The sequence below is a fragment of the Lepidochelys kempii genome, chromosome 7 (assembly GCF_965140285.1).
Source record: "Lepidochelys kempii isolate rLepKem1 chromosome 7, rLepKem1.hap1, whole genome shotgun sequence".
NCBI lineage: Eukaryota > Metazoa > Chordata > Testudines > Cheloniidae > Lepidochelys > Lepidochelys kempii.
In genome coordinates, this window is record NC_136386.1 from 81,474,063 (window position 1) to 81,496,766 (window position 22,704).

At 40.8% G+C, this 22,704-nt stretch overlaps 1 protein-coding gene across 2 annotated transcripts in view; it reads right to left on the reverse strand.

Moving 5' to 3' along the window:
- Window positions 1-1,318: 1,318 nt before the first annotated feature.
- The window catches only part of DNA2 (DNA replication helicase/nuclease 2), a 34,736-nt gene continuing 13,350 nt past the window's right edge, over window positions 1,319-22,704 (reverse strand). The window contains exons 9-21 of one of the 2 annotated variants that reach the window (XM_073353478.2): window positions 21,117-21,311; window positions 19,697-19,924; window positions 18,902-19,018; window positions 18,697-18,806; window positions 16,394-16,503; window positions 15,446-15,670; window positions 13,247-13,440; window positions 13,058-13,147; window positions 12,760-12,961; window positions 7,064-7,153; window positions 5,552-5,734; window positions 4,698-4,844; window positions 1,319-2,673 (exon numbers count right to left, since the gene is read on the reverse strand). In XM_073353478.2, coding sequence (XP_073209579.1) covers window positions 2,617-2,673; window positions 4,698-4,844; window positions 5,552-5,734; window positions 7,064-7,153; window positions 12,760-12,961; window positions 13,058-13,147; window positions 13,247-13,440; window positions 15,446-15,670; window positions 16,394-16,503; window positions 18,697-18,806; window positions 18,902-19,018; window positions 19,697-19,924; window positions 21,117-21,311 — 1,948 coding nt within the window. In that variant the 3' untranslated portion in view covers window positions 1,319-2,616. Of the gene's footprint in view, window positions 2,674-4,697; window positions 4,845-5,551; window positions 5,735-7,063; window positions 7,154-12,759; window positions 12,962-13,057; window positions 13,148-13,246; window positions 13,441-15,445; window positions 15,671-16,393; window positions 16,504-18,696; window positions 18,807-18,901; window positions 19,019-19,696; window positions 19,925-21,116; window positions 21,312-22,704 lie in introns of those variants that run through there. The other variant, XM_073353477.2, reaches the window with a different exon arrangement.

Sequence of the window (22,704 nt, forward strand, 5' to 3'; positions counted from 1 at the left end):
GTTAGTCTAATCCAAACAGCCACAAAACTACAAACTTCATCTCACACACACTCCCAAGTTTAACTTCCTGCAGCCAGATCCCCATGAAAGAGCAGAGGCGAGGAATGGAAGAAGCAGTTCAAGGAAGAAGTGAGAGTTTTAAAATGGTCCTTTCACTGGATATTCAGCTCCACTTTAGTCAGCTGACAGCTTTTTCACTAAGATCTCACTTTTACAGAAGACTAAATTAAGACCAGTTTAACAGTCCTGGTTTAGGCTATAATCCTGGTATCTGATATTGGAGATTCCTGCATTTCTGTACCAATGGATATTACTCTAGGATCAGGGCCTTAGTTTCTACATCAGAAAGTGAGCTGAATTTAGCACACTTTAGCTGTGTATCCTTACACACTGATGCCACCCAAAACTGGATATTAAGATTTTTTAAAAATTAAATCTTAAATTGTCATTCTAGCACCAAGACACTCCTGTATTATTAGGTTCTAAATGAATCCCGTATTTTCCTTTGTCAGTATATTTTCTCCATTTCTATCTATTCCAGCTCAGTGCAGTTTTATCTGTAGGTATTTCTTAGTTTCAGCTAAACTCCACTCCCTGAAGAGGGCACATTTTAACTACTGGGGGAAGAGGGAGATGGCAGACTTACTCTTTTGCCTGATTTTCATGTAGTGTAAGTGAGATTTTACGAACTTTTCATTTAAGTTAATCAAAATCAGTATTATGTTATCAATAATAGGGTCAGATCCTCTGTTGGTATAAATCAGTGTATGTCAACATATACGAGCTGAGGAGTTGGCTTATAATATTAAATATCTCAAACTTCAGAACACTTATAAGCAATTACTGACAAGTCAAAACTGAAGGAAAAATTCTGTGGAAAGAGATACCAGATTGCTCCAGCAAGCTTACTGAAGTATTGAAAGATTTTATATATTTTACATGTTTTAAAACTTTCCCACCTTTAAATAGTTGTTTGTTGCCTATCATAGGCGGCAGGTTGCTAAGGCTCAAAGGGGCTCAGCCATACCTACTCTATTTTCTGAGCCTGCCCACCGCCAACCCAGCTTGACCGATAAAGGCTGGTTTCCAGCATCTCCAGGGCCAAGAAGGGAATAAGGTAGGTATTGCAGGGGAGGAGGAACCACCTGTGTGCGGACAGACACATCAAGTGACACAGTGGTGCACTTCTCTGAATCCGTGAGCAGCGAGACCCAACAGGCCAGAATGGGTAGCCAAGCCAAACCTGCTCAACAGGAGCTGCCTCTGCAGAGTGAATGGTGGTGGGCTCAGCCCCTTCAAAGGATATTTTCACCAGCTGCCTACGTTGCTATTGAAAAAACAGTAACATACATGAGAAGTTCAGTTACACAGTAAGTCATTGTGTCTTTAAGCATTTCAACTGAAAATATTGATATTTTGTTTGATTCAAGCAGTGCCATAACTAGCCCAATAGTAACAATTGAGCAAATTTTTATTACATTACAAATATTACAAAAATTAGAGAATTTTAAAACCAAAAATGCCCATATCTAATGTATAAAGTTATGAACAACCCTTAGGACACAAATTTGACATTAAAGGAAAAAAATGTGAAAAAATACAATGAACAGCATTTGTGTCTTTTTGTAGAGTCAAAAGTTAAAATCTACAAATTAATGTTGAGTTAATAGCATAAACTAAAGTGTTAGGCATGAGGTAGTTCTATTTGAGCTCTCTTATACTGTGTCAAGTAAAGGGAAATTTGCACCATTTAAGGAAACAACCTGGCATGTAAGTTTATTAACATTAAGTTGCAATTCTGTCTCCAACCCAACAACTCCCAAAAGAAAGCCAATACTACATAAAAAATCCTGGCTCCATTGAAGTCCAAGAGTCTTGGCATTGACTTCAAGGTTGGCCAGGATTTCACCCGATAAAAGTTTTTTTTTTTTTTAAAAAAAACTTTAATTCTTAAAGGTGAATAGGTATATCATATTTCTCAAAACTTATCCAAAAGCTAGTGGAGGACAGAGATACGTTATCAAGTTGTGTCAGTGTGAGAAGTCTGGAATTCAATTATGTATGTTCTTACATGTAGGACAGACTTTAAAGAGAAAGCAACAGAACGGGCATTGGAAATAGAAAAGGGAACTCATTTTCTAACAGACACAAAAACACAGTCTTAAAGTTTTACATAGAAATTCCCTTCTTTCTTGCAAAAAACTACATTTTAAAATCTGCAAAACCAGAATGATCCCAAATTTCTTGTCACTCAAAGCAGTGTATTATTTGTACCGAGTGGCCAATAAGAAATTTCTTATCACCCACAAGAAATATATATATCCAAAGGAAAATGGAATATGAGAGTGGCTATCTAGTACCTCTAAAAGTGCACACTTGTGTTACTGATATGGTAGTGTCACACTGGTATTAAAATTACCTGTTTTCTTTAAAATAATTTGTGCAATATGGTGAAAAGAAACTTTTACAGTTTGAGAAACCAGACTGAAATCAAATCCATTCAGGCTACATGGTGCACTCAGCACCCATAGTCTTCTAAACCATTATTTGCATTCAGCAGCACATATAGAAAATGAACAAGATGACTTTTCCCCCTCAAATTCTTCATCTTTACAATCATAGGAGGTTACACGGATAGACTCGTTCATGTGCCCCTGATGGAAGATTGAAAATGTAATAAAAGTTAAGGAAAATAAACTTCAAATACTTGGATAATATTTTGTTCTTGCAAAAGAGTTTCTAAGCATAAGGGTCTGTCTTGTGTCAAAAGTAGTTTTGGGGCATATCACAATGCCATCTTCCAACCTTTCCACTTCACATGCTCTTTCAGAAGTTATAGGTTTCTCTAATTACTCTGAGAAAGGATGAAGTCTAACTAAAAGACTCAATTAACAAGAGAGATTATGCACATAAAGATAGCATTTTTGCAGTTCTAGGCACCTTATTATTACACTATCAATACAATTCCTTTTAAATACATGTCCTCTCCTTCCACAAGTTTGAGAAAATAAGAAGTTGACACGCTAACCACATCTAGCAGACTATAAAATGCATCGGTAGAAAAACAGGGTTAAATAGGAGGCTTGTTTTGATGTAGCTTTAATTTAAAATTTTAAACAGTGTAGCCTCAGTGTTTCCCAAACAGTATGTCTGGATCACAGGAAGGTTCTAGAGGGGGTGCCATGTCCAGGGGCACATTAGCCCATCACTGAGCCTAGGCAAACACACTTCTCCCAGCCTCGTATGCAGAGGGTTGATAAGTGAATTCTCCCTGCACTCACCCTGCAGCAGCAGCTTCTATGCCATGAGGCTGGGCCCAGCTCTCCACTCTGAGTTTTGCAACCTGGTGCATAGGGTCACATCACCAGTCTCTCAGATTTGGCCCAGCCAAATTTTAGAGCACCTCACCAGGTTCTAATGCAAGGCAGTTAGAGTGCTTTGCAAGTCACACCCCTTTAGAGACCCTTGCCACATTGTGTAAACAAACCCTTAATTGAAGCTGATTTGCAAATTGTGGAAGAGAAATACAAAGTTTGGACTCACTTATTAGCTGGACCCAAAGCATACCCCTTTAATAGGTTTGGTTGGTAATTTTTTCCACTGTAATACAGGTTGACTATATAGTACAGGCCACAATTTGCGCATCTTGAAGAGTCTGAAACATGCACCCCAAATCTTGCTACAGCTCAGTTACAGATACAACTCCTGCCACTCGACACACAAGACCCAACATTCAAGGAAATGGCATTTGAGTAGCCTCCTTTGGCTGCTGGTGTTGATCACAAATCATGAGAGAAAACAGAATATGTATCATGGCAGCAATAGCCAATGGGGAAGACCATACTGAAAAACAGGACTTGTAATTCAATAGACTGTTACAACTTTTCAAGATGAAGAAACAACATTTTCAAGGTGTTCCTTGTTCTTTTTGAGATGCTGCCTATTCAACTGCTAAATTACTGAATAAATGGGCTAGCTCAGGGGTTCTTAAACTGGGTGTCGGGACCCCTCAGGGGGTCGCGAGCTTATTATATGGGGGCTCACGAGCTGCCAGCCTCCATCTCAAACCCCGCTTTGCAGGGAGCCATAATGGTGTTAAATATACAAAAAAAAGTTTTTTTTAATTTATATGGGGGGGGGGGGTCACACTTAGAGGCTTGCTGTGTGAAAGGGGTCACCAGTACAAAAGTTTGAAAACCACTGGGCTAGCTGCAAACATGGAATTCTACAGCACTGAGATAGGGACCACTGCACAAAGTATTTTACTTAAATTGTTTCATAGTTTAAAGTTCAAAGAGGTGAAAGCACCATAACATCCACTACTAAATGGAAAGCTGTTGGCAAAAATGTAAGTTACAAATAGGGGCAAATATTAAGTTGGTCTATTCTAAGAATCATGTATATTTAAATATATAAATTTACAGACTGTAAATATACAAATTGAAAATGCAGTTCTCATGCTACAGAGCTTAAGCGCCCCAGTCTAGCAGCACTTTTTCCTTCCCTTGAAAGCACTCTCTGTAGTATATATGCTTCTCAGCATATAATTCCAGCCTGTTTCAATAAAAAAAAAAAGTGTGCAGTTTCAACTGTTGTAATTTATCACATTTTAAAATATTAAAACTAAGAAGAACATATTTATCCAACACCAGTAGTAAGAGTATCAGGATATACAGAAGTGCACAGGAAAAGGATATCATGGCTTCAGAGTTTAAATGGCAGAGTAACTTCTCTAAAGGAGGATAGAGGCACAGTGATGAAACACAACCCAGCATGATTAATTTGTGCTTCGCTCTTGTAATAGCAACGTTAAGACGCCTCCAGTCCATCAGAAGTGTTCCAAGCTGTTGAAATGAATATAATTATTTTCTCTCTCTTAAATTCCTACTTTTTAAAAGAATGAAAAAAGTGTAGAAGTACAACCCATCTTCAAATTTTTAAATCTCAAGGAATTTGCATATATTTCTTAAAAAGGAACACATGTCAAATCTGGTTCCAAATTATGTTTCTATAAAATGCATTAAAAAATTTAGCCAACATAAATTATCCAATTATTTTAATTCTAATATGACATTCTTAACCATTCTTAAGTTTTTCCAACCCAAACTTTAACACAATGTGCTAGTGGAGGAGCAAAAAAATGAAAAGTGGTTAGAAACACTATATACAAAAGTGAAACCCATTAATCCATTTTCATTGTCCATGTGTAAGAAACAAAGCCAAACAGTATGAATGAACTAAATTTGAATTTAATATATTTCATTTTAAAACAAGCATTGTATCAAAGTGTTGAGCAAATTGTTGGCACTATACAAATAATTAAAAATAGCATTTTAACAAAAATGTCCTTAATACGTCTGTATTACTTTGTAAATGCCAACTAGCCACTCAATTTTCCCAGTGTATGTGCAATTGTTATAGATGTAATTATGACTAAAATACATTCATGCATGTTCAGTAAAAAGTATTGTCTTATTTTAAGGATTTCCATTATGGCAGTCAAAATTTGTGAAATGTCTTTGAATAATTTAGTCAAATATGATCCACTCACATTTCCGTCATTATTATTCCTAACAAAAGATACTATTATGATACTTTTGTCTCTTCCTTGGTATTTGTCCACAGTATTTACTTCCACTGTATCGATACATGAGTTTGTCATCAAGTCAGTGATTATCTTTAACTGATGTCTGTATGGAGATATGATACCAATATCTGAAGCTTTACAGCCAGCCTTAACAGAAAGAAAAAGCAAAATAGTGATTTGAAAACATGACAGTGTGGTTAGTTTGGGGTATGTTCTACACCAGGAGTGGGCAAACTTTTTTGCCCTAGGGCCACACTGAGGTTGCAAAACGGTATGGAGGGCCGGGTTGCAAAGGCTGTGCCTCCCCAAACAGCCTGGCCCCCGCCCCCTCCCCCTTCCCACCTCCTAACTGCCCCCCTCACCCATCTAACCTCCCCTGCTCCCTGTCCCCTGATTGCCCCAACCCCTATCCACACCCCTGACAGACCCCTGGAACCCCCAAACCATCCAACCCCCCCCTTGTTCCCTGACCGCCCCCTCCTGGGACCCCCGTCCCTAACTGCCTCCCCAGGACCCCACCCCCTATCCAACCCCCTCTGCTCCCTGTCCCCCCCTCCCCGAACCCCCCGCCACCCCAGGACCCCATCCCCTATCCAACCCCCTCTGCTCCCTGTCTCCTGACTGCCCTGCCTCGAACCTCCACCCCATCCAACCACTCCCTGTCTCCTGACTGCCCCCCGGGACCTCCTGCCCCTTATCCAACCCCCTCCCCCTTACAATGCCACTCAGAGCGGCAGGACAGGCTTATTGGAAAGCCTGGGAGGTGGGTGGGTGCTACCCGCACAGCAGCATCACTGCAGGGGAGGGGAAACAGCAGGGGAAGGGCTGGGGGCTAGCCTCCCCAGCCGGGAGCTCAGCAGTCGGGTACGACAGTCCCGCAGGCCGGATGTGGCCCGCAGGCCACAGTTTGCCCACTTCTGTTCTACACCCAAGAGACCCTCTAGGAACTCCCAATGCTACAGAATATGACTAATCATTTATCAAAAGGAAGTCTAAGCAGTTATTAGTTAAAATCAGGCCCCAAGCTTTGGCCTTCCCTGGCACTTTAGGAGGGAGAGGTCCTCAAAGTCCTCATTTCTCTCTCTCTCTCTCTACTTCATACTTGAAAAAAATCCCATGTAGCTGATTGTCCTTCAGAAGGCTGAACATAGCTCTCACCAGAGTATGTCAGTCAATGCCACTCCAAGTTCGCTCTAGAAGTCCCTGAAGAGGAAGAGGCATTTCCCCATTCCTTCAAGGACCAAACATGCTGCCTCAAATGCACTCTAGGCCCAGCCAGGCTGGGGGCAGAAGACAAAATGAGATCCTGAATTCTAACCCATGCATCAGACTGCCATTCAACCAGCCTTCAGTTTACTCTTGAGGTTCCAGTTCATTCCTGAACATGCAGGTTTGCATTCTGCAGTAGTTTTATACCATTGTTAACAGTACAATTATTTTGCCCTCCCTCCAGACATCATATTAAAAGAAAGATACCTTAATAAAGAAGGAGGTGAGGAAGAGTACTAGTTTGGCTTCTGTCATGTTACTTACACCACCTTTTTCTGCCTGTTCTGGTGCTGGAACCTGTATAAAAAGTCAAATGACTATTCTATGCAACAAGTTATTTTTTTCACTAGTTCAGTGAAATTGTATTACACTTGCTCATGTAAAACTGCTTATATTCAAATCTCACATTTCATCCTAAAAATCACAAAGCAAAGCAATTTACCCAGGTGGCTCTATCCCTGTTTTACAACAGGGAAACTGAAGCACAAAGTGGCTTGTCCAAATGTCACAGAAAATGAAAATTCTGTCTTATCTGACTTTTCTTTCTAGGAACTTCCATGTTAATCTTTACAGTGGGGATTCTGTCTCCATGGTAACTGGAGGCAGACCATTTTTGTTTCTAAACTGAACCTGGTCTTAGGATCACCCCTCAGGAAGAACTCTCCAGAATAATTGTATTTTTCAGCTTTAGAAATAAAACTTGTAAGTACTCTTCAACTGAAGCCACTTGCAACACAGTTTTGACAATGAAAAGTTTCTTATTTATTTCCTTTCTTCTAGCAATATCTCACACAATTCTGTGATACCTGGGCTATACCCTTACTCTCTACAGTTTTGGAAATTGTTCAGCCCATGCTGGTCATGCCCCCCTTCTCCAGCTGCCGCCCAAAAGAGTCATTCCAAAGCTGTGTAGAAATTCTTAGCACATAATCAACAATAACCTTAATGCCAAGCAGTGAACTATCTACAGTAGGCTACCTGGTTCACAAACTAGACAAAATAAATGTTGCCTCTTGGCTACAGAAGTCATATTAGCGATGGCAGAATTAGAAGAGATGCTGCTAGCAAAAAGATAATTAGGTAAAGAATTTTATTTCATAGCCAAGCATCTCCCACAATGTTGTGATGCTTGGAAAGTAAGTAGTAAGGGAGAGACAAAGAAACAGACAAATATAGAAGTCTCCCCTTGAAAGTAAAATGGCAAGTTATGTTTGGATCACTACATACAGCACCTTCCTGCCAAAGGAGGCCTCTGAAGAGGCTAGAAAGTCCATCTTATAGTGTTTGATAAAGGTGTTGATAAAACACCATGTTGCTGTCCTGCAAGTTTCCTCAGTTGAGGCACATATTCAGCTCAAGATGTTGCTAGAGATCCCAAAAGAATTAAAACCCACCTCTTCAAGAACAGGTTTACCTGGTGCCTTTTGTGTCACTACAATGCATAACAATTTAATCCATCTGGCCAGGAATAGTTTGGATGCCTGAAGGCCTTGGAACTCCAGGTGAAAGAACATGAACAAGGAGCCTGATCTTCTCAATGATTCAGTGCACCTGAGGGTAGATCTTTGTTGTTCTAAGTATATCTAGATTATACCACACCTTTTCTGTTTTGGACAAAAATGATGAGAAGCTCATTTCCTGGGACATCTAGAATTAAAAGAGGAATTCACCTTTGGTAAGAAAAATTCTGGAGTCCTTACAACCACCTTGTTATCATGGGGGACACAGTATGGTTCCTGAGCTGCCAAATCCAAGACACATCTAGCAGACATGCTAGCAACCAAGAAGCAAAGTTTCTTAAACTAGAAAGGCCGAACAGTTCAAATGGATAGGTGGTTAGGGATTTTAGCACCAGTGGTAAAATCCCACCTAGGTAGCTTGGTCTGTCTGCAGGTTTAGCCAGTTTGGCTACTCTGAGAAATCTTGCAGCCTGCAAACTTTCAGCTGAGGAGCCCAAGGACACAGTGTGTTAAGACTCTGCTTAAATCTGACAACTAACATTCTCCAGTGTTGGGCAACAGTCCCTTGTCCATACTGTTCTGAAGGAAATCTAGAATAGGTGAAATTCCAGGGTCCTTGGGATTTCTGTCTGCTTGGCACCATGAGCTAAACCATGCCCAGATGGAGGAGTAGCCCTTTAGCAAGGAAGTCCACGTGGAAGCCAGTACAGTCCTGCTTCATCTTGGAGGATAAACAGAGTGCACTTAATGCTTTCCTCTCAATAGCTCCGTTGTCACTTGGAGGCAACTTGTATTTGAATAGAGACTAGAACCTTGGTGAAGGATTTGTGGACTCACTGGTTGATACTGCAGGGTTAGGTTCCAATGCCAAGTCTCCAAATCTGAAAACTATTATCTGCTTGGCAAGTGTGGCGGTAGAACGATCAACTTTGCTTCCTTTCATTTTATCTTCTCAATCACCCTTTCTGCAAGCAGAAGTTGTGGGAACGCATAAAGAAAGCGCTTCAGCCACTTGTGTGAAAGAGCATCTGTACCTACTAATCTATAAATTGTTTCTCTTGCAAAATACTGTGTCAAGCTTTCTGTTCCTGGTGAACAGATCCACAGATGGGAGGCCAAGTGTCTGTAAGATCATGTGCAAGACTTCTGGATTTGTTTGGAGTGGCCATCTGCTATCCAAGTGCATAAAAACAGACTGGGTTGCTGATCTGGATGCCATGTCCCTGGCTGAGAACCTCATTGTGTTCTCTGAGCCACCTGCAACTAGCACTTACCAAGGACAGTCTCTTAAGGATAGTCCTGAAGTCAGGATGATCCTGGTCATCCAGGGCCTTTAGGTAGTTTAGTCAGGCTACTGCAGCTCTTGCTAAACAGAAAGCATCCATGGATGCTCAGAACAGCTGAGAAAACCAAAAACTCCTCCTCAGGGTAGTCTCTACCTTTGGTATTTCTGATCAATACTGTAAAAAAATGCTAAGTGCATGTTTTGCTTGTATGCTTTCCCTTATCAAGATGTTCCCATTAATCCCTGATTATATCTTCAAAAGGAAGGGTGCATGGGAATTTGCTTTCTGAGGTGGGGATTTCCCTGGCAGGTATTCACTCTTTGAATTCTCATCTGGTTGGAGCTGTACAGCAGATGCCATTTTCCTGCACACAGTAGCAAATTCAGCTTGGAGAAAAAACCTTGGCTGGTTTTTCTCCTTGTTCTGCTCAAAGCCTGAATCAGAAAATTCTCCCTTAATGGAGGAGGAGGAGTGCCAGAGGATGAAATTTAGATTTTTTTTTTTCCTTTTTATGCTTCCTTTGTTTTTGGCTCTTTTTGCCTGTTCTGCTGGGTTTCCTGCATTGTTGTGGCTGGGGTAAGGTCTCTTGCGGCCCTTTTTATCAAGAGCCTGGAATCCTCTAGATGTATCTCTGTGTCCTCCCTTTTGGGTCTCCAGTCCCTTTGCGTGGGGGATGGGGTCTGTTCACAGGAATCCCCAGATCCGTCTTGGGGGGAGCTGTGGACCCCCTTCAGGATCTTGGGCTAAGGAAAGAGACTTCAAGGATTCTAAAAGGGCTTTTCCTTCTGGGTCTTTTGCAGAATTTACCCCCAAGAGCTAGGCAGACAGCGCCAACCTTGTCCTTAGATTCTCTCCCCAAAATGCTCAGAAGCTCCTGATCAGGCTTTTCTGCATTGAAGTTGCAGCTCCTCCGGGTCAAATGGCTACAAATAGGAGTAGAATAATTTGCTCTCCGAAGAGACTGTAAATGCTGTCTCAATATAGAGATCTGCTTTTATTTAGCCTTATGTTTCCAGGACAGCTCTTCTATTGCCTGAGGGGCAGCAGGTTGTGTCAGAAGGAAAGTGCTTTGCAAGCAGATCCAGGTAGCTGAGGCCACCATGCTGCCAATTACCTGATCCAGGAAAGGAGAAGTTTACTACTCCTGAAAACATACTAAGAATCAAAGTTAGCAAAGGAATTGGTCAGCAGCAAAGCAAACCACTGCTAACAGCTGCCACAGAAACAGGAGTTCTGGAGGCACGGACAACACAGGCTACATTGTGATGCTGAACTATCTCCAGAACTGTAGAAGGTAGGGGAACAGCCCAGATTTCACAGAATTGTGGGAGACACTAGGCTGCATAAATGAAATTTAGGAATTTCCTGGAGGAAAACCTTCTTTCTTTCAAACTACTTGAGAAGCAAGCAACAGTCAGGAAAAAACAACCCTGGGTAGAAAGCAGTAAACTACCACAGGGGGGAGGATTCAATATACTCATGTACAATTAAAAAAGGAACTCAACCATCTTAGCATGGAGACTGACCACATGCCATCTTGAAGCAGAGTTCCAGCAGCCTTCAGAAATGGCATAGAAGAGGGAAGGAGAGGTGCTGTACCTTCACACTCTCCTCAGAAAGCCAAACAAAAAATATTCTTTAACAATTAATAAAATCCTTAAAGCCAATGAAGAAGTTGAGATACAATTAGTTAAATCTTTCTGGCAGGCAGCCAGCCAGAGAAGGGGACATGGACAAGATCCTGTGAAAGTGCTACGAAGGGAGATCTGGAGTCTGCTGTCTGTGCTGCTTGGAGGCTGGAAATTCTGGAGAGTTCTTTGAGGGGTAGTCGACCAAGCCCTGGCTCAGAGGAAAGATCTGTACTTCCTTCAATTGCCATGGAGACTGGCAAAGCCATTGTAGAGTGATATGGAAGGGACTAAAATCATTTTTAGAGATGAGAAACTCTAAAGTCCTCAACTCCCAATAACCTGCTCTAACCACTACACCCTGCTGCCTCCGTTACAGGGCTTAGACTATACCTACATTGCACTTTCATCAGTAAAACTTTTGTCAGTTTGGGTGTGGGGAGAACAAAACAAAACAAAACCACACACCACACGCTGACAGACAAAAGTTTTACCAATGAAAAGTGCTGGTGTCAACAATGCTTTGTCGGGCTGGGGAGAGCTCTCCAACCAACAAAGCTACCACCCTTCATTGGGGGTCATTTTATTTTGCAGTGTAGACATAGCCTTAGGCAGTGTGGCATAATGGATAGAGCACAAAGTTCTCTGCCCACAACACTCATCCTCGTCCCACAACCACTGAAGTGCTCCATTCCAGCTGCCTTCCTTCCCTGGAGATCATTCCATCTCCAGTCCCCCTGAATGATCATCACACATTCCAAAAGTAATTCACTTCGTCCTGCAAGTTAGCTTCCAGCCCAGGGTCAGGTACAGAACAACAGCAAGGCAGATTATGTAGAGGGTACAATCCAAAGAGAAAGATTTTGTGAAGAATTTCCTAAAACCAGAGTGTCACAATCTGCCTTGCTGCTGGAAACATTCATCCTCCTGCACTAAGCAACTCATATCTGCCCCATGGAAAACCTTCAGAAACAATTTGCTAAGGGTTAGAAAGGGATACTATTTGGTTACACATTCACAACTTCCAGTAATGTCACTGATGTTGCATTCTTGTAACGGAGTGCAGGATTTAGCTCAATATTAATGAAGTTAGTACAGTTCAAGAAACAAAAACACAAAGATTTTTCATAATGTTAAAGATGCTGGATGCTAAACATTTCGAGATAGCCTATGATCAGACTTCTGAACTGACTTTTTGCCTGTATACCATGAAGTGTGGTGCTTATAGCAGTAGCTGTACAGTGTAAGCATACAACAAGGATGAGAATGTCTTTTGGCTACATTTCAGTTAATGCAGCACTTGAAGTTCGGAACACTTTGCATACAGTTGGAAGAGCCCTTTTCAAGACTACATACCATTGCCTATACTCTAAGTTATACAAGGTTGATAAGGAAAAGCCATAAGAATTTTAACTTTAAACAATTTAACTATATTGCAAATATGGGCTACAAACATCAAAATAAAAAACAACAGTATTTTGAAGGCAGGATAGCGTGACGATAAAGGGAAGTATGCAAGCAAAGTTTACCTTCTCTGTGTTAAGAAAACACACAGGATTGTTTGGCTCAAATGTTTCTTTCAACCATGTTTCTGAAGAATCTGCAAATAATTCCAGCTCCAACTTCAAGTTTTTTAAGTTTGGCAGGATAACAGTGGCTTTTGACACTTTCTCTGAGCCACATTCCAGTTTGCCTTCATACACCAACTTGTTACTTAATGACATAATTTTACTATGGAGTTTAAAAACAAAAAGCAGTTTCATGTCTTATAGATTGAAATTTACATTAAAAAAATCACTAGTAACTGACATAAATAGTTGTCAATACCTATTCATTCTGTACTGCACAGTTAACTGGACAACAGCATTCTTGTTTTGTTCCAGTCTCTTAAACAAACTTTCACTCATGCCAAGATCTCTGTTACAAAATCAGATGTGCAAGTCAGTGCCTTGAAAGTCCACTTGTTGTCCAAACACCACACACATTTTATGTTTTTCCAGTAGCATTTTATCTTACCTTGCTTCTGTGTGGTGTACAAGTGGAGGTAGCTGTTGATGGTCCCCTACCAGCACAAACCTATGTGAATAGAAGAGTGGCCCCAGGCAGATTGGCTGGCTTATTTGAGAAGCCTCATCCACTATGCAGAAGTCAAACAGTTTCCGAGCAAAAATTGGATGGTTTACTCCCATGCACGTTGTTGCAACTACTGGCTGAAAATTTGGACATATCTTACAGATAAAAAGGCATTTTCTTCCCCATTCCCATTTCATATTTTAAATACAATTTCTACATTAATAAGTCTGTGACCTCTAATCAAATAAAGCTACATTTAAAAAAAAAAAAAAAAAGTAAAATATAATCCAAAAACTTTACAATATGCTGCTTTAGTTCCGGAATATAGAGACTAGCATACAGTTCATGATTCATTCCTGCCAAGTGTTTAGGATGCTATTTTTAAAGTTAAATTTAATTAACAAATATGGAGCTTAGACTATACCTAGTGCTGGACTGACTGCCCTGGAGACTGGTGTCTGTGACAGAGATCACTTGGTGTTAACTGGCAGGAGGTACAGGGGTGCATAGTTTGTTCAGGGATCCCCTGAGTCAGATATCTGCATAATAGTTGACCAACAGGTGGCATCGGAGATCTTTTGTTGAGCAAGTTGGTGGTCACAATCATTGACAAAATATATGTATGGCTAATATTTAAGGAGTTTGATATCTATCCTGAAAACAATGCTCTTAAAGTTGTAGAGCTAAGGCAGGTCACCAGGCAATGACTACCTCAGAGATATTCCCTTCAGGCAGAAGACAAAAGACATCCATCTCACTGTCTGGCCACTTGACTATTATATACCTACAGTACACTGTATGCCTATTTGCATATTGAGCAAGAGGCGCATTGAGATATTGTGAATTTTACAAGAGGAAATCTATAGGAAGAAAAACAGTAATGGGGCGTCCTGCTTATGAATCAAGACAAAAGATTGATCCTGTATAACTTGGAGTGCAACCCAAGACACTGAATCTTTCATCTATGAGGCAAACTTATAGCAGGATTGTCTCATGAAACAAGGGTCACAGCCAGCTGGCTATGTAACGCTGCAAGGATTTTGGGTGAGCGATAGCCTCATATCTAGTAGAGTATCTTGTTAATCAAGTCTAGGCTCAGAATGTATGTTATTTTTTTATGTAACCATTTGTTTCCAAAATTTCTGCTTCCTATTACTTTAATTGCTATGCTTTGTGAAATAAACAGATTTATTTACCATTAAATCAAACGTAAGTGCTGTTTGTTAAGCAGAGCAGTAATCTGAGGTAAGAACTGGTAAATTGGGGTGTACTGTTTCTTTGGAATATGCTGCAAGTGTCCAATGGACCAGGGGCCAAACATTCTAAGGACACACTCGGAGGGCTTGATAGTGGGGCCTCAAGGGGAGTGTTTCTGTTGCCAGTGGCTTGGGGGGGAAGGGAGTGCTGATCCATGGCAGGCACAAACAAGACTTCTTCACACTAAGGGCAGGTGGTAGCAAAGTGCATCAAGTCTGGGTACCTCCAGGAAGTGTCAGTATCCCTGTTCTCTAGATTATATACAGACATGGTGATGGCAGTGCAATCTTCCTCACCCCAACTCACGTGCCTTAACTGAATGCTGACTGAAGTGATCAAAGATAAAAACGTAAGCCACTTCCCATATCAATTCAGTCCTCTGCTTCCTCGCAGAGCCTACCAACAAGACAACTAATGGAGTTTTTTGTGATGTAAACACTTCCTGTAAGCTCTCTGGGGCAATGACAGTCCTAGTGGTACGTAAGTGTATATATATTTATTGTATTAGTCTAACACAATGGGGTCGCAGTCAAAGATCTTCAGGCACTACTATTCTACAAATAGGACATCAAATAGAAGCAAACCATGACTAACCAGCTCATTTCATTTCACACGAGCAAGAGAAATGCCCCCTTTTTCACACACACCCCCCAAAAAAAACCCCACTCAGATGGTAACCTGATTCACAACAGACAATGGCCAAACTTGAATTAGTGACAGAAATTGAGGATCTCATTTCTGATCACTGAGCCACGCAGACACTTCTGAGGTAAGTTTGGTCTCTGTACAGCATTTGTACATTTAAAGGGTACAAATTATATTTGTATACACTCATTTATATTACCCTGAATACATTGCAGGACTACTGAACATTATTCTTCTTACTTGATTGTTATAGAGTTCCTCCAAATGAGTTATAGATTTAATTGATTTGGATCTGCAAATTTCTTCCTCTGTAAACTTCCGTATGTCTGGATGAACCTTCTGAGCTCGCCCCAAGCGCAAAAATCCTACTTTAAACCTGGCTAACTTCAGCAGGATGTTGTCAACAGCAGTGTGTGTAAAACTTGTCAGCAGAACGCTGAAGCCACAGGCATAAAGAATTCTTACCTAAAATAGGAGTAGTAGCAAGGAGAGAAAAAAGAAAAAACCCAGATATTATCATGAACATAGGAATCAGTAATTCCTTTCTAAAAAGGATAAATTAGTCTACATTTTTCTAAATTGGTGTTGGACCTAGGAAGCCAAAAAGTCAGATGAGGGGACAACTCTCGGTCTCTAACCAGTGCAGCACAATTTGTACGGGATAAGCTTCACCAGTGTAAATCAGGCCAACATTAGGAGTTTGCACTAATACAGGTACGCCAGCACTTAATATCCCAGTGCAGACAAACCTTGGGTCTCACACCAGAACTACTGCTAATGAAGTGCTTGTTTCCAAACCTCAGATCTGCTTCAAAATTGGAAGATTTTATTGTAGTCTGGTGCCAAAGTATTTTAACACCATTAAAACATTGTAAAGTGATCAATGTCATCACCCACCTCCAGGGGTAATGAAAAAAACCACATACACACACCCCCACGCCCCACTGGACCTGAAGGATACATTTTGTCATTGGATGACAATATAATAACTAATTAGGATAACTAATGCTCATGTTCTTTATCATAAAGCTGGCTCCATATTTATTTCAATGTAAATGACACAGACAGCAGTCCTGTATAAGCCTTAATTGTGAAGAGGACACCTCATATACAGCTTATTTGATGTTTGCCCTCCAAGCTTTTAAATTAACAATTTACTTCTAACATTAGGTCACATTATGGTCTTACTAGAGCACATATTGTAGTAGTTTTTCCTGTTCCAGGCATACCCACAATGAGAGTGTAATCTTTTGAAAGTAGCACTTGTTTCATTGCCTGTTTCTGAGGCTTATTCAGACCTTTAATTAGAAAAAGAAAAAAGTTAAATACCTGTAGTTAATCCTATATGCAACCTGAACTAGATAAAAATTTTCAGATAAAAATATTTCTAGATAAAAAGATGCAGGCCAGAGCATCTTGCTATTTAAGTGAGACATTAGAACAGGGTTCACTTTCCCAGTAGAGAACAGATGCAAGCTCCCCAGCTTAAGTTAAAACTCAGGCTTTGCCTACACTGGAACTTTATCAGCAAAACTTTTGTTGTTCAGGGGTGTTAAACAAAAAAAACAAACCCCCAAATGACAAAAGTTTTACCAACGAAAAGTGCCAGTGTGAACAGCGCTTTGTCAGCAGGAGCGCTCTCCTGCTGTCGCTCATCCGGGGAAAGGGGAGTGGGGGGGTCCAAGTTGTTTTGTTTTTTTTTCCAGCAAGAGAGCTTTCTCCTTCTACAAACAGCTACACTGCACACCTTTTAGCGGCACAGCTATAGTGGCACAGCCCTGTCTCTAAAAGCACGGTAGTGTAGACAAAGCCTCAGTTGAAAGAGATAAGCAGGAAGAAATGTTTAAACTAATAGGTACATGTTACAAGTGCACTTTCTACTAGAAGTCATGATCTTCAACCTTTATCTGTGTGTTTTGCAGTCTTAGAGTCACTTTTTACCCATTACTACTTTTGAATTCTCAAGTACACACAGCTCTTCTTCCTTCTGTTCCCCCTACCCCTTTTGCCGTCAGCCAGGAGGCTGTACCCATTCTTATCTGATGCAGACCTTACACAACAATTTTTTTAGCCTCTAGACTAGATTACTACAAGGTACTGCATCTAGGGCTACGCCTGAAAAACACCTGGACACTACAGATAATGGAGGGAGGGGGGCGCGGGCGGACAGACTGCTATAAGTACATAACACTACCTCAGTGTTTCACAGTGGCTACATAATTTGCTTCCAGTGCTGGTTAGGATCTAGAACAGGGGCGGGCAAACTTTTTGGCCTGAAGGCCACATTGGGTTTCCAAGACATGTGGAGGGCTGGTTAAGGGAGGCTGTGTCTCCCCAAACAGCCAGGCATGCCCCCCCCCCCCCGCAGAACTCCTACTCCATCCACCACCCCCTGCTCCCTGACTACCCCCCTGGGATTCCTACCCCATCCACCACCCCCTGCTCCCTGTCCTCTGACCACCCCCGGAAACCCCACCACAACTTCCCTCCTGCCACCCCTTCTCCCTGTCCCGACTGCCCCCACCCCTGGACCCCTGCCTCATCCAACCCTCCTGTTCCCCACCCTCTGACCGCCCCAACCCCTATCCACCCTCCCGCCCCCTGACCACCACCCCCAACTCCCCTGCCCCCTTACCATGCTGCCTGGAGCGCCGGTGGCTGACAGCACTACAGTCACGCTGCCCAGAGCGCCAGGTCAGGCCGCGGCTCTGCAACTGAATTGCCCGGCCGCCCAGTGCATTGCGCCAGCAGCGCGCTGAGGCCGTGGGGGCGGGGAGACACCGGGGTAGGTGCCGGGGGCTAGCCTCCTGGGCCAGGAGCTCAGGGGCTGGGCAGGAGGGTCCCGCGGGCCGGACGTGACCCACGAGCCATAGTTTGCCCACCTCTGCGCTAGAAAGCCTGAGATGATTCTCTCTCTCTGCCGCCCCCTATAAAAATTAGAATCTACAGGGTCATTTTTAAAAAGAAAAGGAGGACTTGTGGCACCTTAGAGACTAATCAATTTATTTAAACATAAGCTTTCGTGAGCTACAGTGAACTGTACAGTGAAGGTGCCACAAGTACTTCTTTTCTTTTTGTGAATACAGACTAACACGGCTGCTACTCTGAAGGGTCATTTTTGTTGTTTGTTCTCACAGTTAACACCCTTTTACCAACCCATAGAATGTTTTAGTGAAAGGTAAATCTCTCTTGAGCCTGCTCCCTCCAATAGTCAGTAAGAGGAAGAAACTAAAGAGCTTAAATGCACAAGAAATGCATACCTTTTTACTGGTTTAGGACTAATTTAATAGTAGAAATAAGGGGAAGTTGGAGTTGCTCAGATCTGAACCTTAAAGTGGAAAGGCTCACATTTTACTGATGTAAGGTGCCAGGTGCTTTGCAATTGAGGTGTATATTTCTAAACAGATTAATTATATCAGTCAATGCATATAAGAATTCCCACAAAAAATAAAGAATAATTTAAGCTGCTATGAGTTAAATATAATTTGTACCCTTTAAAATGTTTGCAACAGTTTCCTTTGCTTCAGGAGGAAGAACAGAGCTCAAGTGCTGGATGAACTGTGGTTTGTGGAAGTCAATTATTAAGTTACGAAGCTTTTCACTAGGGAGAAAAAAAGGAATTAGACAACATTACTATCAGTGAGAACATTTATACAATCACTAAACAAGATCTGAAAACAATTCAATTCTACAAACCTGGCAGAAGAATTCTCCATCAGTTTAGAAAGATTTCTTAAGGGGGCATCAATACCAGAAATTCCTTCTTCATGATCTAACCTAAATATAGTGTCCTTAGGGAGTTTAGATAAGTTCCTGAAAGACATAAGAATAATAAGCAGGAATACAATTGCCTTTGCTTCCACATCTGCTTATTAACATCCTACAGCATTGTTGTTAGTAACGTTGCCTGACGTATACAGGTAGCCTGAAACAATAGCTCCAAGAAGGAATAAAACTACCCCTATTCATGTCAGCAAGGTGATGACTGCATTTCACTGGTGATGAAAGCATTCAAGCAAGGGTGCTGGAACTAGGAGTACTGGAGGTGTGGCAGCACCTTCTGGCTTGAAGTGGTTTCCATCATATATAGAGTCTATAGTTTCGTTCAATGGCTTTCAGCATTCCCACTATACAAATTATTCCAACACAACTGCATTCAAGGAAGAAAGGATGATAATAATATAAAGATCCACAGAGTCTATGAATAGCATTTCATTTTGCTGTCATAAATAGATGGAGCTTGGAAACATGCTGTAATATTTTGCTTATTAGCTAACAGCCTAGGTAATTGGTGGACAACTCCCTGGGAAAAACACAACGCACACATGTTCTGAGGCCTAGCCCAAGTTTTGCTATTTGAATTTAGTGTGGGGCTTTTGCTTTTTTGATGATGGTGGACATTAACAAAGTGTGCTTAATTTTATATTGTAAAAAAAGGACACACACACACACACTTCCTTTCGAACAGCCATATTTTTCTGATTGTATTACCTGTCCAATAAACAGGAAATACTTGTCACGTTGACCTCTTTAACATAGCCAGCAGACAAGCCAAGTAATGTCTTCTCTCCACTCACAACAACTCTATCTCCTACCAACAGGTTTGTTCCAGGCATGGTACCATTTTTACGCTGGAAATAATGTAGATATTGTCCATCAGAAACTTCCTGCACATGTTCAACTCTGATCACATTTCCAATGCAGTCTCCAGCCTTTTCTCTATGAACACATTAAAAGTAAAAGTGTAAGCTGCCTTGAGTAATTTTCTAGAAGTAGCTTTTTATCAGTTTAAGATTTAATAGTAATTCATTTTAGGTCTTAGAGTAGTTTTTTTTCACTATATTGGCTGTCTTTTTCTTCCCAAGATAAATGTACTAGCTACATTCCAAAGCCCTGATCAATTCAAGACTGGATATCTTTCTAAAATATATATTCTATCACAACCATAAGTTATGGGATCAAAGCAGGAATTAATTGGTGAAATTCTATGGTGTGTGTTATGCAGCTCAGTCTAGATCATAATTGTCTCTTCTAGCCTTAAAAAGAAAAGAAATCTATGAATACTATACATTTCTATCCTACCCTATCAGATGTTGTTTCCCAAAAGGGAAAGCGATAAAACTGGAAGCAAGCATATGTGGGCTTCAAAACAAAAGTACATTGCTTGTTTTGTGAAACTCCCAGATAAGTGGTCTACAGATTCTCAACACAGTGGAGATTACTCAAGATAAGTCAAAGTATTAAATTCTGAAACAAAAAAGGTTGAATTGCACTATAATGTAAGTTCGGTTTTTAGCGCTTCAGTAGTACAACTGAAATCTTACTGCCCATGCTTCACTGAAACAATCTCTTACTGCATTTCACCAATAAAGTTATGCATGGCTGCTAGTGAGATTTTAATAGGAAATGATGCACTACCATGAACCCTCAGTCCACTTTCAGCCACCTATGGAGCAGCCTGTACCAGCAATATGGCACGGAACAGAATACAGCCTGTCAAGAGCCTTGATTCAGAGGGGCAGCGCAAGGCGCTGGGGCGGCAGACAACATCCAGCTGCACACATAAGGGAGGTGAGGCTAGTAAAAGTATTGTGATCTTATTTTATAAGAATGAAGATAAGGCACAATTTATCATCATCTTCCTGGGTCCTTTTATGGTTCCCCTCCTTCCCCCAAGAAGGTACCTAACCGGTTGGTGATACCATACCACCAGATGTACTAGCCCAATGCTTTTGATAGACACCCCCACACACACGAACTAGCACTTCCTGCTATCTCAAGTAACTGTTTAATCAGAATATTTACCCAAGGATTGAAAGAAAGATCTTGTCTCTTGCAGGAGACACAATGAGTTACAAGAAACCAAGCAGGTAAGAGCTGTCCACAGACAATGCCCTCACTTCCATCTTACCTTTCTGAAGCAGGCATCAGCCATATATTTTTACGTCCCTTTTTGCCCTCTCCACACTGTGACTCCAAGGTTAACATCAGATACCACAGGCTGAAATACTGTAAGTGAGACAGTTTCAGATGCTGGGTCTCTTTTTCAATAATGGGTACCACAGCAAGAGGAATAAGGACATTGTCCATCTGTTGCTCTACAGCTCTAAAAATAGACACAAGCATCAAGTTAAAAAAAGGAAAAGTCATCTTCTTTTAAGACTACATATGCTTACTAAATTCCATAAGGTAAAATACAAAAGCTAAATGAAAATATCTATTTGAACAAATCAAACCTAGGGGAAAAGCATCCTATTCCAAATCTTTACATGTGAGCATGAAATTCCAAATACAGAACCTGTTCCTACACCCCTTATTTACATTAGTACTTTCATATTAGTGACTGGATGTCCCCGGTAATAATTTGGAGTGTCCACAGATGAAAAGTTCACTGTTTTTTTGGTTTTTTTCCAAATAATTCAAGCATAATATTCTCTGTCCTCTACATAAAGAATGCTATCTCTATTTACAAAATGAGCCATGGCTGTGTAAAGATTCTGAAGACTATATTTATCAATATAGCATCATTTTGTCTTATGAATGCTAAATCCCCTTATCTTATTTAATGTACATATATACTTACATAGCATACATAATGGACTCACCCCAACAACTGTTTCAAGTGCAATACCTGTAGACTTTTTGGTATAGTGTCATGTATGAAAACAACACTTCTGAAAGGAAACAATTTTTAACCTAACTAAAAACTTCAGGCAGCTTTAAGATGGTCTTTTTTGGAGGACACTACAAGACTGGACTTTAAAAAGGAAAATATCACAGGGGCACAGGTGATTTAAATTTAGAAAACAGTATGGAGGCAAGTGGGCCCAGATCTCCCCACCATATAATTTTAGGCATACAATTTTGGCCACTATGTTTAGGGGTAATCTCCTTTTACTCCTCCTACTCTCTTACACCCAACACTTATAAATGATGTAAATAATCTGAATTTTTTAAATATGATATACAAATGAATTACTGTATTATAATTAATAAAAGTTAATTTATTGAAAACCCATTTAATATCTTTGAGACTGCCTTTAATTGTATTCTTTTATCATGATAAAACAAAAATATAAAGTTCAATATCGTTGGACAGGCAAAAGAAAAATCAAAGTTTGTTATTAAAAATTCAACTTTTAAAACTAAGTGCAGAAAAATTTCAGAAGTTGGATGCACTAAACAGTAACTAAGGGTCTGTCTATGTGGTAAATTTTTCGAGCATAGCTCTAGCAGAATAATTATATCAGTATAGTTATGGCAGCATAACTCTCTGTGTGGATGCCATTCTGGTGTAATTATTCCTCTTATAGCTATGATAGTCAATTCCCTGTGTAGGCAAGCCTTAAGAGAATCACAAATTTAGACCCCAACCCTGCAAAGGTTTGGGTATGAGACTTCAGTGGGACTACTCACAGAGTGTAAAGATAAATAGTTGGGTAAGCCTCTGTAGGAGCAGGTTCTTAAATTGTCAAGGCTGGGGAGGCATCAATGGAACA